General features: G+C 40.1%; 1 protein-coding gene across 1 annotated transcript in view; it reads right to left on the reverse strand.

The window, feature by feature from the left end:
* The window catches only part of LOC135201611 (beta-catenin-like protein 1), a 143867-nt gene that overhangs the window by 26913 nt on the left and 98029 nt on the right, over positions 1 to 18925 (reverse strand). The window contains exon 9 of the mRNA XM_064230669.1: positions 13080 to 13265. Within this exon, the coding sequence (XP_064086739.1) occupies positions 13080 to 13265 (186 nt within the window). The remainder of the gene's footprint in view (positions 1 to 13079; positions 13266 to 18925) is intronic.

The following is an 18925-nucleotide window of genomic DNA, read 5'->3' on the forward strand; positions in this document are numbered from 1 at the left end:
TCACCAAAATGTCCAAATCAATCTCCAGGCAAGCGAGAAATGAAGAATATATCGGAATGAAACGACAACAGTTGTTATCGCTTCAGCGACAGAAAAAAATCTGGCTGGAGAGATAGATTGGTTCATACGCCCGCCACCCAGCGGCGGGTAAGGTAGACCACCTGACCTACCTGTCGCGTGTGCCGCGAGATTTGAAATTCTGTCGGAACGTCGGAGACTATAGCTAAGTATATATCTGGCAGGGAAGTTCATGTACAAAATTTATGATTGTTTTGTAAAAGAGGCCCCACAACAAGTTGTAAATAGCAATTTTCAACTTCTTGTGGAGAGTCGTGAAAATCTTTTTGAATTTTTTTTTTTCCACAATGTGCATTTGCATATCTTCCTCTTTCCATTGATGTGTTTTTTCCTACATAAACTGACCTAAAAGTTTTGCTGGCCTGGGGGGCTGCATATCCCAGGAGGGTTAATATGTGCTAGATACACTACATCATAAATAAAATATCCTCTATCATCCAAAACCAATTTACACTAACATAATTTCAAAAACATTTCACATTATCCTGAGAGAGAGAGAGGAGAGAGAGAGAGAGAGAGAGAGAGAGAGAGAGAGAGAGAGAGAGAGAGAGAACCTATGCTTAGTTTGGGGCCTAGCCTGGAATGAGCTTTACATTTTATACTATATCATTATAAATACACTGTAAATTGTTTTTATCATAATCTGTATTTAGTCATGAACACAAAATGAAAAATTAGTGTTGCTTTACTAAAAGCAAATTAGTTTTCATTTTAAATGTTCTACCAAAATATAAATAAAATGGGACGACTTCAATATTTTGAGAGAAAACGGCAATGGTTATGTATACAGAGTAACTTGATTAGTTGTCAAACATTCTGTAAGACAGATTTATTTAATTTGTATTAAAGATTTATTTAATTTGTATTAAACATATTATAGGTTATTTTGCTGCATTTACTTAATATCAATATTTGAAAATTAGTAAATCATTGTTATAAGCATTTTGGGGGCACATATATATAAGAGTAACAATTGTAAAAGGATCCAAATCTAAGATGACTTAGGATGTTATGGGATGTTGGTTTGGGGTATATTTTTGTTTGAAATGATATTAAATTGTTTTGGTATACTAATTTACATATATTTTTGGTTGAATGACATGTAAGCATTTTAGTTTAAGGGGTACAAGGGGATTTTTGCATTTCCACAGTAGGTTCTGGAACCTTTCCCAAAGTAAAAGTGGGGGAGCACTGCACTGCATTATCATACTGATCTGTTACCATCGTGCAGTAGACTCCTGTTACTTGTGGACTTACCTATTCACAAATGTTTCCTAGACCGTATATACCCATAATTCAAGAAAAAATTGCTGTATTTTTCACTGAGAAATATTAAAAATATTTTTGTGATATATTCGTTAAAATATTCAGGTATAAGCATTTTCAGAGGGTTTATTTTTGAGTCTTAACTATCAAAACAGGCAGTTATAAGCATTTGTAGAGGGGTCTTAAGTATTTGTGGATTTTAGCTATTTGCTGGGGGCTCTGGTACCCATCCTCCATGAATACGGAAGGTTTACTGCAATATGTAATGGAAAAAAAAAAAAAAAAAAAAAAAAAAAAAGGATTGTCCCAACATTTGCAATGTCTACATTCTGTGAATCAGCTGATTGAGGACACTTCCCAAAGAATTACGAAATCATTTTTTTATTCGCTAAAAGAAACGAATGTATTAACCCTTGAAGGACAAATATCCTCATATGAGTAGCAATAACAGGTTTTGAGTGGTGGACGGATTCACTAATGAGCATCAATATTACGCGTCATCAATCTGGGGGAATTAGGTGGGGAAGAGGTTCCATTACTTCTATAACCCATAAATTCATTAATGGCAACTTTTAGACTGGCTCAGCCGGCTGATTCTAGGAAGCTCATGACTTAGTTGTGTACTTGACTTCAGGAAGAGATGTTCTACTTTCCTCTATCTCACACGAGGTCTTTTTATATGTCTGTTCATAAATATACTCAGGGGTAGTTGTTGGTTTTAGTTCCCATCTCTAATGATAGTATGTCAGTTATAATTGGAATTTTGCAAAGAAAAGTGCAAAGAAATATTAGAAAAAACATGTACAGTCCAAAACAGTTACTGTATCTTTGGTCTTGGTAAATTTATGTAAATATTTTATAACAAATATACTCAGAATTTGTTACTGAGTTTAGTTCTTACTGTTTTGATATTGTGTGAGCTGTAATTATAACTTTACAAAATAAAATAAAATTATTAATTACGAAAAATCATGTATAACTCTGTAAAATTTATGATTGTCTTGTAAAAGAGGCCCACACAAGTGGTTGTAAATAGTCTTTTTCAACTACTCATGGAAGGTAGGGAGAATTTTTGGGGAATTTTTTTATTACACCATCTGCATTTGCATACTATTTTCTTTCCAATGATGCATTTATTTTTTCTTAATTTGGCCAACCTAAAAGTTTCCCAGCCTGGGGTGCTGCATATGTTTTTTAAGCCCAGCTCTTAAGGGTTAATGGAATTATCAATTTTAATTTTGTACATACAAGTTTATGATACAGTAATTCATATTTCATTGAGAGAGAGAGAGAGAGAGAGAGAGAGAGAGAGAGAGAGAGAGAGAGAGAGAGAGAGAGAGAGAACTGGTGTTTACAATTGAGTCTCAGCACAATAACTAAGAATTAGACTTGACTTGACAGGCTGCGGAGGAGAGTACGTACAGTAACCTTGTGTGGCTTATGTATGAAATATGACAAATTTTCTAAGACAATTTGTATTTTTCATAGCTACAAACCTGAGGTCTTAACAATAGGATAATTTCTAGCGCCTAGCTGGATCCGGTTAAAAAGCAGATGAGAGCAAGGAATCTTGATATATCTGGCAACACATGCGTAGATCAGGTGAAGAGTGGTCAAGGACCGTTCATGTACACCAGTTTTTCCCAACTCAGGATGACTTACCAAACAGAGGGGCGGCTAGAGGTGGGCAGTGTAACGTTAAGACCTCAGGTTTGTAGCTATGAAAAATACAAATTGTCTTAGAAAATTTGTCATTTGTTCATACGCGAACAAACCCTCAGTCTTAACAATAGGATAGACTCATACTTGGAGGGAGGTATAAGACATCCTAGACATGCTGGGGGCCTACCCGCCAGTCCAGCTCTCAAAAGAAATACATAGTTCTTGGAGAGGGACTGAAGCCCGTTGAGAAGCTAGATAAAGTAATATCTAACTACTCAGAACCTGAGTGACGTACAATGATATATGGGATAACAATTGTATAGGGAACCAAAGGGAAACTGACTGTCCAATAACAAACCATGACACGGGTTTGTATTACTCCCGACTCCTCCTTGCCAAGGAGTGGAGCCTATGCTACCAAATAGTGGGTAAGATTTTGTATATTGCACGACCACACTACCAGTATGACTACCTCACTCACCTGTATCAGACCAGTCCAGCAAATGACGTGTCTAATCCTTAAACTGCCTGAAGGAAGAAGGAAAGGTACAAGAAAAAGAAGGAGACCAGCCAACTCACTCATTCTCTCATCCACACAATCATCTTAGGTAAGATACAAAGGTGCCCCATTAAGGGCAACTATGAGTTACACAACCTGTTGGGCAGCCACCACAGGACCCAGAGAAAATGTGCTCATAGATCTGTGGAGAAAAACCCTGTTTACGACACCAATCGCAGTAGATCGCTCATTTGCCTTGGTAAACTGCGGAGGTTGACTTCCTAAGATTGCAGGATATGTGCCCAGCTGATCCCTGAGAAAAGCCTCTCACTCGGAGGAGATAGTCGATAGCCTCTAACCGTGAAGAGACAGGGATTCTACTGACTGGTGGAACCTTTCTGCATGGGGCTGACACAGGAGATGCCGCCAAGGGGGAATCTCCCTCTGAATCTCTGACAACAACGACAGCAGATCTGGAAACCATTCCGCCTGAGGCCACAGAGGGGCTACCAAAGTCATTCTGAGACCCTGTGAACTCATCAGCCTGTTCAGAACTGACGGATCAAATAAAACGGAGGGAAGGCATACACCTCCAGGTTGTCCCAGGGATGTTGAACTGCTTCTTCTGCCAATGCTAAGGGATCTGGAACCACTGAACAGAACACCTCTAGCTTCCTGTTGTAGCGTGTCGCGAAAAGGTCCAGCATGGGTCTCCTCCAAATCTGGAAAAGCTTGTCTGCCACCACTTGATGAAGGGACCACTCTGTGCCTAGGATCTGATCCCGGCGACTGAGTTTGTCTGCGACCACGTTCCGTTTCCCTGGGATATCCCTGGCTGAGAGCTCTACCGAATTGCTGATTGCCCACTGGTGAAGCTCGACGGTCAAGGCGTGAAGTTGCTGAGAAACCAGGCCTTCCTGTTTGTTCACGTCGGCTACCACCGTGGTGTTGTCCGACATGAGAACAACAGAGTGACCCTCCACCTTCCCCCGAAACCCCTTCAGACCCAAGAAAGCCGCCTACAACTCCAAGACGTTGATATGTTGCTGCTTGTCCTCCAAACCCCAAAAGCCTGAAGCGACGAGGCCGCCTAAGTGCCCGCCCCAACCTGCGAGGGAGGCGTCTGAGAACAGAAGGAAGTCCGGAGGGAGAGAACGCAGAGGGACGCCCTTCAATAGATTCTGGTCGTCCAACCACCAACGAAGGTCTTCTCTCACTTCCAAAGACAGAGGAACCATAAACAGGGGAGAGTCCCCCGCCGGAGACCAGAATTCCCCCAGTCTCCATTGCAAAGACTGAAGATGAAGACGCCCATGAGGGACCAGCTTCTCCAGGGAAGATAACACCCCCAGAAGAACCTGCCACTGATGAGCTGACTGATGTGACTTTGACAGGAAGTTGCGCGCTACTGCCCGCAACTTCTCCAATCTCTGATCCGATGGGAATACTCTTGCCACTGTCGTATCGATGACCATGACCAGGTCCAGACAGAACTGAAGTAGACGATCCCTGTCTTGCAGCAGCTTCTCCCTGTAAACTGCCAAGACTAACTGTTACGGCCTCTGAGAGAGGTCCGCTTCAGGTTTGATATGAAATGAATAAAAAAAAAAAAAAATTTCAACACCAACAGTTGAAACTGGGGATACGAATATAAAAAGAAACACTAACACAAGTAAAGTTTATTTACAAGCTTACTAACAAAGGTAAATGCAGAATGGCATCTCCTATTTACATAAAAAGGCAAAATCTTACTCTGCATGAACTGGGGGAACAGTGAGGTAATTCAAATACTTGCTGGCCGGTTTAGTGACTTGAAGCGATGGCTTCACAAAAGGAGATCGGCGATTGCAGACGTCCTCTTGACTCCGTATTGCAGAAAATAATGTCTACTCTCGATACTTGAAAGTCAGGAACTCCCCAAAACCTCTAGCAGGACACTTCTCTGAAGTCTTCTCAACGTCGAGATAACTCGGTCGTCCACTCCCAGAGATGACTAGACCAAAATCAAACCAACTCTCGAGCAACTTTTCTTGATCCTTCGTCGATCCCTTTCTCTCTTATCTCTCACGGATGATCTCTGCTGCTGCTGATCTCTCACTGATAATCTGATCTGTGGCTCTTACCGAGGATATATCTCTGTGACTAACTAGTGATCTCTCTTTTACGATCTCTGCTGCTGCTGCTACGACCGTCGTATTTATACGGCACTCTGGGGGCGAAGCCTACGGCGAACGTCACAGGCTATCGAGATTACTAGAACTTCTTAGATGAATCTCGACGAAATATTGCATCATATTTCGCTACGTTTCTCCTGCCACTTAGGCACGTGTTGGGCTCCACAACACGCCCGACGATTCCAGAACAACCGCGATAACAGGCGCCTCCACCACGGGCGCGAAAGCCTCCTCTTCACCCGATCTACGCATGTGTTGCCAAATATCACAAGATTCCTTGCTTTCATCTGCTTTTTAACCGGATCCAGCTAGGCGCTAGAAATTATCCTATTGTTAAGATCGAGGGTTTTTTCGCGTATGAACAATCAGATTTTAAAATATTTTCACAATTAGTTATGGAACATCAACAATAATAAAATATTCTCTATTGTACTGTTATAATATGTTTGATAATCATAGTGCCTTTTTGCACTTAAGTTTGCCTTTGAAATATAACTTTATCATTATGAATCATGAAACCAAAATTGTAATTCTTCATTTTTCTTGAATGAAAGTGGTATTTTTGTCCAGTTAATTTGAACTTATGAAGGGACTATATCATTTGTAATGTTTGGTTCAGTGTTTAGGTGTGTCTTATTCACCATGAGTGGTTTCTAATGTTTTCATTTTTCATGCAGGGAGAAGGCATCTGACATGGCTACAGAGAAGTCTTCAAATTTTGTAAGACTATGTTTTTACGGAGATGTGGTTATCTCCTATCTCCAAGGTGTGTGTGGGGGCGGACGTGTTGGAGGTCTCTCTCACGTTTCTTCACAGAAAAGAAGGGTTTTTTGCCCTTGGTGATTATACCTCTTATAGTAAGCAATGTGTTAATAGTGTCTCCATGTAATGCCCGGCGTGTAAGCCGGAGAGTGTTGTGCAATTGCAGATATACTAATATTCTTTCTGCTCCAATCAGTGCCTTAGAAATCTTTCAAATCATAGCTACTCGAGGCCTATTGGTCCTGTGAAATGGGTAAAAGAATGCAGTGTATGTGTTAGTGCTTGACCCTTCCCTTACCACAAAAATGTCATCCAACCAAACTACAACCGTTGCGCAAGTGACCCTGGCACCTACCGGTGCCTGTGCAACCCACACACAAGTTCCATACTTGCGAACAATTGTCTACTTTATACAATACCAATCGAACCGTTCCGAGTCCGCTATACAATCTGTCAGTGATGCCTTCTCCGATGAGGAAATCAACATTGCATATACAAAATGCAAAGATCTGATACCAGAGAGCATTCTCAAGGAGTGATCCGCGACGAACTTGTCCTCTCACAAGAAAATATCATATATCACTAAGTGGCTAAGGACCTGCTCGGTGGAAATCTACACCGATGACCCTTACAATCTGCCTCCAAAGGGGCCTGCTGACCTAAGCCTACCTGCGGTGTACCACACGGCAGAAAATGCCTTCCAAACAGCAAAATCTCTCTCAGAAATAATTGGAAAAAACTCTGAAAAAATTGAGGAGACAAATGATAATTATCAAGAATCTGGGACGTTATCAAAGGATTACAGGAATCCCTAGACAGTCTTAAAACGATGGAAACAAATAACCTCACACAGATCTGGGATGCGATCAAAGGAGTGCAGGGATCGATAGACAATCGCACAGATAGCCACCAGACTCCTATGAATGCGGCATCCAGTTTTTCCTCGCCTCCCAGCAACACGGAAGTGCTCCTGTCACCTATAGACCGTTCTGAGGGGACTGTTGCTCTCCCAACCTCTTCTCCCTCCCCAGTGCCTCCGTTGGAAGATACATCTCCAGTGATGATTACCAGCCCTCGTAATCCTCCCCACCCTGTCTCTCCCCCACAAACCCCCATCGTAGATGCAGATGAGAGTGATCATGAGGGGTCTAGCGGCTCGCAGATACAAACAAGCAGAAAGAAGAGAAAAGCCTCTCATTTGGCTGCTGGACTGGAGCCAAACATTTGTGTTTCACCTCGCCCGACACCTGAGAAGAGATGTCACGTAGTAATTCACAATCTGCACTCATCGGTGACGCTAGACGCCATAGTGGAGAGAGTCAAGTTTCTCACTGGCTCTGACCCACTCATCTCTCACAAACTCCATGGCAGAAGTAAACATAAAGTGGCTTACAGGATTACCTGCCTATTTCAACACCTCGACGCTCTTAAAGGCGAGAATTTTGGTCCTAATATTAGTTTCAAGATATAAACTAATCCGGGAACAACCACCCCCAGGGAACTTACTGACACTCCAACCAGGGTCATTTCCACCGCAAGTGCCAGGAACCCTCCATGGCGAGTGACTGCCCATTCCCCCTGGCTAACCCTCCCATCCACCCAAATGATGAGCGCATTCATCTCCTATCTTCGTGAGTAGCCATGGATACATTAAACATAATCTCTTGGAATATTTTTGGCCTCAAGCGGAACATTCCTCTCTTAAACATGTTCTGCAAAAACTTCAAAGGCATCATTGCATTGCAAGAAACACTCCTCTGGCCACATGACCTTGCCACCTGCGATTCAATTCATGAAGACTTCAGAACCTTCTCGACTTCATCGATGCAAGTTACAGATCAAATCATAGCCAGTCACCCGAAAGGGGGCCTTTCTTTCCTGTGGCACAAATCGTTAGACAATATGATAAAGGTGATGACCTACAGGAGTGACAGATTGCTGGGGCTTCAAGAGACAGTAGGGAACTCTCAAATCCTAATCATTAATGTTTATATGCCATGGGAAAATAACAATAATTTTGATCATTACTGCATGATCCTAGGGGAGTTACACAGTAATATTCATGATTCTCCTGCTGATCATATTTGTATAATCAGGGACCTTAATTCTCACCCCACAAAACAATTTTATAAAGAACTTACTCGCTTCTGTCAAAATCATGCTCTCCAAATTAGCGATGTAATGCTCCTCCCTCCCCCTCCTATTCATATGTACACAATAGAGCGGACGCTATTACAACCTCCTGGCTGGACCACTGCATCACATCTCCACAACTTCATGATCCTATTATGACCTGCAATATTTGCTATGATCTTGCAATGGGCTACAATCACATCCCATTACAAGTGTCATTCAGTACCCCATCCCTCCCTACCGTGAACCCCATAACTGATCGCCCACCAGCGGTAAACTGGGATTTCAAACTCCAACAGAAAACCAGATACTTTAGGGCGACCACGGAAGCCAGGTTGCGGTCAATAGTTCAACCGGCAGACGCCTTACTTTGTACTAACACAAATTGTAGAAATGACCACCACTGGAGGGATCTGAATGAATTCTATTCGAACATAATCTCCGCTATGCTTGCTTCGGGCAGAACTGCCTATAGATTTCATCAAGGTAATTCTCGTAATATACTTGGATGGAATGACTTGGTTAAAGATCTGTAAACATACTCACGAGAAATGTTTTTACTGTGGAGGCAAAATGGTAGCCCCAGGGAAGGGCACACTGCATTATAATGAGACAGGCGAGAGTGCAGTTCAAACTCGCTCTTAAGCACTGCAGGTTAAACGAAAAACAACTAAGCCGATGCAATGTCTAGAAACTTAGAATCTGGTGATTATCCTCGTCTTTGGAAAGATATTCAGTCCTTAAATCCCAAAACTAAAAAGCTATCACAGAGAGTAGGGGAAGCAGTCGGAGACGAAACTATCGCAAGTATGTGGGACGATCACTTCAACAATATCCTGAATTGCATAAATGATCGAGATTCCTGAAGGGATGTAGATAACCTCCTTACTGACAACATTCAATTTCATTTTGCAGACCGTATTACGCCAGGTAACATCAGCGATGCCATAAACAGCCTACCTAAAAATAAACTGCCCGGCTGTGATGGTCTTCCTGCAGAGGCTTTCAAATTCTGCCATCCGATAATTTACATTTTGCTAGCTGCCCTATTCAATGCTTGCATAATTCACTGGTTTCTTCCAGACTCCCTACTCTTAGTTCACTTGATACCATTAATCAAAAACAAGCTAAAGGATGCAGCTGACCCTGGCAACTACCGGCTGGTTGCAATCACAACGATCGCATCAAAGATACTTGAGTCGGTTCTTCTAGTGAGACTTCTGCCCTTTCTACACACCACTGACAACCAGTTCGGGTTTAAAGCAAACCACTTAACCGACACCTGCATCTACATACTGAAAGAATTGCTGAACTACTACCTATCATCAGCCTCTCCTGTTTTCCCTTGTTTTGTAGATGTGAGAAAAGCATTTGACAGAGTAAACTACCTGAAGCTCTTCCTGAAGCTGCATAAAAGGGGCACACCCCTGTATCTAATTGGCATTTTACATTGCCGGTTCTCCACACAGCAATTCTGTGTCAAATGGGGTAACGTATTATCGTTCACCTTCAGCTCCCTAAACGGGCTTCGGCAAGGGGGCATTCTCTCTCCATACCTGTCTAACACGTACACAGATGCCTTGAATGTCAAACTGAACTCACTCCCAGTCGGATGCACAGTCAATGAAACAACTATAAACAACCTCTGTTACACCGACGATATGGTTCTGATTTCTCCAACAGTGCAAGGTCTCCAACAACTCATCGACACTTGCCGCCAATATGCAGAGGAATTTGATATAATCTACAACGAAACCAAGACCTAGTGTATGTCGCTGCTCCTGAGATCGCTTAAGCATCTTGCAGAACCACAAATTTTCCTCGGAAACCATTGGCTGGAATTTGTGCACGAATTTCTGTATTTGGGTCACATTATCACCGACAACCTAAAAGATACGGCAGACATTGAACAGAGGCGTCGTAAACTATGTGCAACTGGCAACATGACAGCAAGGAGGTTTGCCTTCTGTCACCAAGACGTGAAACTGCTGCTCTTCCGCTTGTACTGCTACAGTATCTATGGGTGTTCCCTCTGCACAAACTATACCCGAGAGACCATGAGACGCATCACTGTTGTGCACGACACTCTGAGACGCCTCACAAACACTCCCCGCTACTACTCCACCACACAGATATTCATAGAAAACCACCTGGACAATTTAAAAATCATTGTTAGGCGAACCATGTCCAGTCTGGTAACCCGAGTGAGAAACAGCAGCAACTCGCTCATACAAAGCATCCTAAGGAGTGAAGCAAGAAGATCTAAATTGTGGGAAAGATGGGAAAATGAGGCTTTTGTCCCCTAAAGGACTTAATCTCTGTATCGGCAAGATGTCATCTGCAGATTTTCATTATTACATTTATTGCTGATATTTTACTTTTTCATTATTACTGTGAATACTATCAAGTTAAATTTTTTTTTACATTCAACTTTTGAATTTAGCCCTCTGGACCTGAAATTTAATTTATATAATATGTGCACTAACTGTTATTTTTCTCATTGGATATTTTTTTTCTCACCAATATTATTACTGTTCTTACCAGTATTATGATTACTGTCTTTTATGTTACCTAAGCTATTTTGTGGATAAGTGCCGATTATTCATTTTTTTTCATCATGTTGTCTCATGTATCTAGATTGTGTATGTTACTGTCTGTATTTTGTATATTCATGTATATGGCCCTCAGCTGAAATAAAGGATATTATTATTATTGTTATTATTAGCTGTAGGAATCATATTTGTATTACAGATATGAGATTTCAATACCTCGTCAGTGTTCTTTAATACAGCTGGTTTGTTAGAAGTTTCAATAAATTACTTAGTGTTTAGTGGAAAACATGTTGTTGTTTTAGATTTAGCTGGCCTTATGTCAGCACGGGCTCTTGCTCCTAGAGAAGTCCGTAAAACACGATTTCCAATTTATGGTTGCTTCAATTACAATTTAAGTGATAAATTCGATTTTCATTAGGATTAATAGATAAACCAAGAGATATATTTTTGTTGTATTATAGAATTTAAATTATATTTTTATTGTAATTTTTGTAAACAGCATTTCATTTCAACCTGTTAAACCAAGATCTTGCACCACATGTCATTAAGCTACAGTCGGCATCAGATTGTTGGTAACCTAGAAGATCCTAGTATGTTTATCTAGTACCAGAGGGAGTAAGCCACTAGCTCTCAAAATAAATTAGGCTACTTCAGGAACCCTTACAGTTCATGGGTAACATCTAGGCTAGAATTTCCTAACCTAGAGTAACCCTAACCTAACGTGTTCATTCAGTCTTCTGACTGGATAGCTTTATTAGCCTAACGTCACTTGTTGGATGGAACTTTAGTCCAAAGTTCTGTAGCTTGCAGTCAGGGGATGGTTGCAGACTGATTCAATACAGGGTGATAGCAAGCACCACTGGAAGCAGTTATCTTATCCATTTCATTCACCAAAACATTTACCCCTGAGAGAGAGAGAGAGAGAGAGAGAGAGACTGTTTGCCCAGGTGCTACCTTTCACACAGTCAACATGTCAAGATGATTGACAGTTATTCCTACATCCCTCTCCCTAACTGGGAGAAACAAAGAATTGTGATAAATACTTTCCTAATTTACTATATTTTCCTTAATGAATTGATATTTTGCTGTGTTTACATTACTACTGATATCGAATTCTACAACACATCCTACAGGAGGATGAGGCAACCTTCCTCTTCCTGTGCTTGCTAGCTTTAAAAGAAGGGAGGAGGCGACAACACTAGATGAAAAAGATGAAGACTTCCTCTCCTCTTCTTGAAATTCTTCTTGCTCAGTGAAGCCCTCAACAACAGCATATGGAGGAGGGCATCACTCACAGATGATGTATAATGCAGCATTAAGGGACATCACCAATGCTGCATGGTGAGTTACCTAGGAAGTAGGGGCAGTCTCACAGGCGGCAGATATTGACTGGTAATGTTGTCAAAGTCAGGGTCATGGTTGAAGCAGAAATCAGAAGGCCCCTCATAGTCTCCAAGTGATCATAAGTTCACAGACCCTCACCTCCCTAAGAGGTCTAGAGAGGGTCACAACTCCCTAAATCCCTTGGCCTCCACTGCACATGAAATAGAAGTCATGTTAGGTTATGGTTATACTCATTTATGGCATGGCATACAAAACCCTAAAACAAAACAAAAGGTAGTTAGGCAGAGAAGCACATTATGGTGGCCAAAAGCCGACTTTGTCTAAGAATTAAACGGTTGTTCCAGCTCGCGTTTGCAAGCTAAATCCTATGTGAAGAACGGAAGTTTGTACTTGTGTAGGGACAAATAACTTTGCATTATCTTGATATATATTAAAAAAAGTATTATCCTAAACTCCATATAGTATTCCATTCAAGGGTAAGTCCTATAAACTTTGTTTCTTATTTAATTGATCATTTTACTGATGAGGGAAATTCAATTACTAAACACATTACATCCTGTAGCCCTGTTATGTAATAAGTTTATAATGTTATTACCATGAAAGCCTTACCTTAGCCTGTTCTTCAAGGGCATAATTTGTGGCTAACACCTTCTCTAGGTATTTGAAATGAAGCTCCAGTAATCTATCAACTTTTTCGTGATCATTTTCAGTAAATTTGTTAATAAGACGGGACCGTTGATTTGGACGGCAATTTCGAAGAAGAGATGTTATGATGGACACCACATGCTCCTCATGCTAGATGGAATAAAGTAGTATACATAACAAATTACAAATTGAGAAATTTTACCAAAATGTACCTAATGACTATAACAAAACATGACTCTGTAGCCTCATTAAAAAAATTTACAATAAATAAATAAACACAACCAAGTTAACCCTTAAACGCCGAGCCGTTTTTTCCGAAAGTGTCTCCCGTATACCGGCGGGGTTCGCGAGTGAGCGTCGAAGCAGAAAAAGTTTTTTTTTTTTTAAATCACAGCACGCTTAATTTTCAAGATTAAGAGTTCATTTTTGGCTCTTTTTTTTGTCATTGCCTGAAGTTTAGTATGCAACCATCAGAAATGAAAAAAATATCAATATCATATATAAATATGTATTAGAATATATGATAGCGCAAAAAAATTTCATATATAATTGTATACAAATCTCGCTGTGAGCAAAACGGTTAAAGCTAATGAGTTAATTATTTTTTTTTTGCATTGTACACTAAATTGCAATGATTTTGGTATATAACAAATTGTAAAATGATCAAAGCAACACAGAGAAAATATTATCATAATATGATGTATGGATTAGTAACGTGCAGACGTAAAAAAAAAGTTAATTTAAAAAATTCACCATAAATCGAAATATTGTGCTAGTGACTTCCAATTTGTTGAAAAATGAAGGTAATTGATTGAATATTACTACACTGCAAGTGTTGTAGCTTACAATTGCAGTTTTCGACCATTTCGGTCGAGATATAGTTGACCAAAGGTCGAATTTTTTCTATTTATTGTTATTTATATGAAAATATTTAAAAACTGATGAAAGCTACAACCATGGGTTTTTTTTAATTGTATTCTACATGAAATTGCACACATTTTCATATATAAAACTTTATGTAACGGCTCCTATAAAATGGTGCAAACATTACGACAATCGGACAAAAAAATGTCTGATTTTTTCGGAAGTTACCGAGCAGACGTAAGGGAAAGTTTTTTCAAAAATTCACCATAAATCAAAATATTGTGCTAGAGACTTCTAATTAGTTGCAAAATAAAGGTAAATGATTTAATATTACTAGAATGTAAGAGTTTTAGCTTACAATTGCAGTTTTCGACCATTTTGGTCAAGTAAAATTGACTGAAGGTTGATATTTTGGCACTTATCGTTATTTATATGAAAATATTTCAAAACTGATAAAAGCTACAACCATGGGTTGTTTTAAGTTGTATTCTACATGAAATTGCGCACATTTTCATATATAAAACACTATGTAACGTCTAATATAAAATAGTGAAAAAATTATGTCAAAGTGACAAAATAATTTCTGAGATGTGTCACTGACGTTTTTCAGTGCTAGAAGAAAGAAATTCGCGCTTGCGTGCCTTTGTAACGATTGTAAACAAAACAACAGCTTGATCCGTGAACTCCTAGCATCCCTCAAGGTGCATGATTCAAAAGTTTTCACGAAGTAGGCCTATAGCTATTTTTCCACAAATTTTTAAAAAACATTTTTGCATCAACGTTTCATACGTCAATTCAGCACCCAACAGACAATTTTCGTCAATGTTTAATACATCCAATAGGCGTTTAAGGGTTAATTTTACAATAAGTCAACAAAATACTGCCATCAAATTAAAGGTATTTTTGACAGTGTAGCCACTGTTTGTACTCAAAGGAGTTACGCTCTCATGGTCTCCCAGGCCTCCATAAGACAGACCAACCAATCTCAAATCTCAAAGTATTCTTTTATACAGTACATAGTTGGTCTCAGCCAGAAGTGCTAGCTGGCACAGTGATAGAAAATAAAGGACTCAGGACAAGAGGGCTCTATCTCCTGACCTACCGTGACTAACTCAATTTTTCTTCATCCTACTTGCACAGATTGACAACAGCGTGCATGTTGGCTAGCTTCCTCAATACACTCTAGTGTGTCACAGAGCTTGTTTCCTCAGTGTTTGCTCTGGAAATAATGTTCGGCAGTGCATTTGTCGATCATCACAACACAACTCAATTTAAGTACATAGTTTTGAGACCCAGCAAAAAGTTTGTTCAGTAAACTTTCACCAGATACTTATATTCCTTACAACTATGAGTCAGTAGGTCTCCTGGAAAGTGAGAAGTCAGGAGATCACTAAACTGTTGGGAAGGAATCTGTTGCTGCAAAACTCATGGAATGAGCCCAACAAGAGAATTGCACAATATATACTGTTCTTGGAAAAGGGAGATCTGTGTAAGAATACTTAAGAGTTTCCTCTTCGTAAGCCTAAGAGAGCTCAGTATGAATAGAGCCATACAAGCCTCAAGTCACTGCAAAAGGATTCCTTCAATAACAGAAGAAAGGACAACAATAGCAGCAGGAAAAGGAAAATCAACTCCTAGATTGCATATTACCCTTGGAGATGTTGAGTCCTCTTAAGATAGTACCACAACATTCTAACAGGACACACTAGCACCTCATCTGGATCATTATCAGCAAAGTCCTCTAAGGAAGGGATCGTGAAGGACTCGAACCTGACGTAACTGATCCCCATCCCCTCAAGTGTTAAACACTGAAGGAAATTCCATAAGTTCTACTCTCTTTGCCGATGCCAGGTCTGACAACTCTTGTAAAGGGTTGTACAGTGCACAAGTCAGGCTTGTCAAAACAAGTCACGTCCTACTCAGGGGGCCTGAAAGCCCTTGGAGGGCAAGACTTTTTGAAGCTTCTCATCAGTAGCAGACTCTCCAGTGAGGAGGAGATATCTACTCCTATCAGGTGCAAAACTAGGTCGAGGGCAGCCCCGTAGCCTTTACAGCTGAAACAGAGAGAAACTTCTCTCGGCAAAGGAAGATGAGGAAGTTCACGACCCGCTGAATAGTGGCTCCGACCGGAGATAGACCCCGTCCAAGACACCAACCAAAGAAGACGGCCCATTTAGCCCTGGTTTATCACTGCAGAGGACTGTCAGGTATTCAGTCATCTCTGTTGCTGTGCAGTGAGAAAAGATTCACTTGCAAGAGATGCTGGATAGTCTCCAGCCATGAAGACACAGGGACTGCACTGCCTGATAGTGCCGTTCTCCATGTGGTTGACACAGAAGGTTGTGCCACGGAGGAATCTCTCTTGTTCCTCAGACAGCTGAGCTAGCAGGTTGAGATACCAAATGCCTACAGCCACTTGGCAGCCACCAGAATCATCCCGAGATTTGAGGTCATCAACACCCTAATGATTACCTTACAAATCAGACAAAACCATGGAGGTATAATAACAGGATGCACCTTCCCTCGCCATCCCCATACAGGTGAGTCAAGCCAGTGGGCGGAGCTTACGATCGGCAGATAGACCCAAAACAATGTGATCTCCTGGGCTGTGCTAAGGGAATTTACCACTTGTTTTTGCATACCCGACAAAATATTCAAAAAAAGAATTGATGGTTGAGTTACGAAAAGTACATAATTTCTTATATACAGGCAGTCCCTGGTTATCAATAAATCATTTATTTATCATACAAAAAACATACATCTCAGTAAGAGAGAGAGAGAGAGAGAGAACTATTATAATTATTATTTAACATCATTTAATCTCATTACAGGCAGTTGCCAGTTATTGATAGGGGTTACATTCTCAGGGGGTGCTGATAAGCAAAAACTGCCATTAACCGAAACTTGGTGATTTATGGGGCTTGTGGCACCAAGTCTCAGTTACTGTCATGGTGCCATAAAACCGGATCGTCATTAACCGAATGCTCCGATAACCGGGGACTGCCTGTGCTAGTTAAGTAATGTATACAAGGAAATACATCTTTGGAAGACAAAAAACAAACAAATTTTTTTGTTGGTAGTCACTAGTAAAGAGAAATACATACTACATTAACATTCCTGAAAGACTAAAGAGATAAACTCTCTCTCTCCCAGCACAAGATAAGTCGAAGTGGTAACACATTCTCTCTCTATCTCTGTTTTGGCTGGAATGGTTAGAAGTATGTATGTATATATCTTTCAGGGTACTAATGCTTAGGTGACTTCAAAATGATATCAATAATATAATTTCTAAGATTAATACAATAATAGGATAATAATTTAAGGTATATTTGAAGTAGGATGTTATTTTAAAGTATACATCTGGGGTTTGAACTTTCAAGATAGGGAGTTACGTCAGTGGCAATACCTAATTCATATTCCATAGTAAGAATGTCACCACCATGTAAAGATTCCTCTACTTCCTTCATGGGATTAACATGGGAGGTACTGGGGACTGATGTTACTCGGTTTTGGCCCAAACAAATCTCCTGGGAGATACTGGGGACTGATGTTACTGGGCTTTGACACAAACATAAACCTTGTTCTGAGAAAGGGTTAAACATCTGCTGCTAGAGTTCTCCCAGAAAGATATAATCTTTCCTTTTCTTACCCCTATTGAACCCTAGGACTCATCGGGAGAGCTTAAAATTAGCTGTTTCATCCTTAAAACTTGCTGCTAATAGCATACTACAAGTTTGGTACTTATCTGGTGCCCAAATAAATTTTCCCTTTTTTTTACAAGGACTATGCTCATGGCAGGTGGTATGGGCCGTACCCATAGGCAAAAAGCAAACCAAGCAATTTGCTATTGAACACTTGAACTGAGGGTCCTGCATAATGGCAGCCCTGTAGTGATATAAAGCAAGTTGTTATCAGAAGCTAGTATTAATTGGTTAACGAAGGACACCTCTGTAGTTCCTCATATGGTTTCCATATATTTGTAATAAATTCTATTAGAAATATATGTTAACTTGAACTTTTTGAGGTTTAAATTAGTTTTGACACCTACAATGAAGCCCCCGTATTCGCGTTGACCGGATTCGCGGACTCACACATTCGCAGATTTTTCTCGGGAACATTTCCCCACCCCTTGTTCGCGGAAAATTTGCCTATTCACAGTATTTTTCTATGAGAAATATACAGAAATTACTGTTTTTTTTTCATTCAATTTCATCATAAAATGCACTTTTTGTGATAAGACTATTGAAAAATACAAGTATAAAAATTTGTAGTGGGTTTTTCGTGAGTTTTAACTAACAAAATAGGCTATTTTCAGTTTTTATAAGGGTTCCAACTATTCACGGATTCAAACCATTCGCGGGGGGTCTGGTACACATCCCCCGAGAATACGGGGGGACAACTGTATATATGGTTGTATTAACCCTCTAACGCCGATTGGACATATTAAACGTCGACATAAATTGTCTGTCGGGTGCCGATTGGACGTATTAAACGTCGATAAAAAAAGTTATTTTAAAAATTCGCGGAAAAATACTTATAGGCCTACCAGGCAAAAACTTTTGAATCACGCGCCTTGGGGGATGCTGGGAGCTCACGGACCAAGGCGTTGCTTTGTTTACAATCGTTACCCAGGCGCGCAACCGCGAATTTCTTTCTTATTGCACTAAAAAGTATCAGTGACACATCTCAGAAATTATTCCGTCACTTTGACATAATTTTTGCACCATTTTAAATTAGCCGTTACCTGGAGTATTATATATTAAAATGTGCACAATTTCATGTAGAATACAACAAAAAATACTCATGATTGTAGCTTTTATCAGTTTTGAAATATTTTCATATAAATAACAAAAAGTGCCAAAATTTCAACCTTCGGTCAAATTTGACTCTACCAAAATGGTCGAAAAACGCAATTGTAAGCTAAAACTCTTATATTGTAGTAATAT

Source organism: Macrobrachium nipponense, chromosome 23, assembly GCF_015104395.2.
Source record: "Macrobrachium nipponense isolate FS-2020 chromosome 23, ASM1510439v2, whole genome shotgun sequence".
Lineage (NCBI taxonomy): Eukaryota > Metazoa > Arthropoda > Malacostraca > Decapoda > Palaemonidae > Macrobrachium > Macrobrachium nipponense.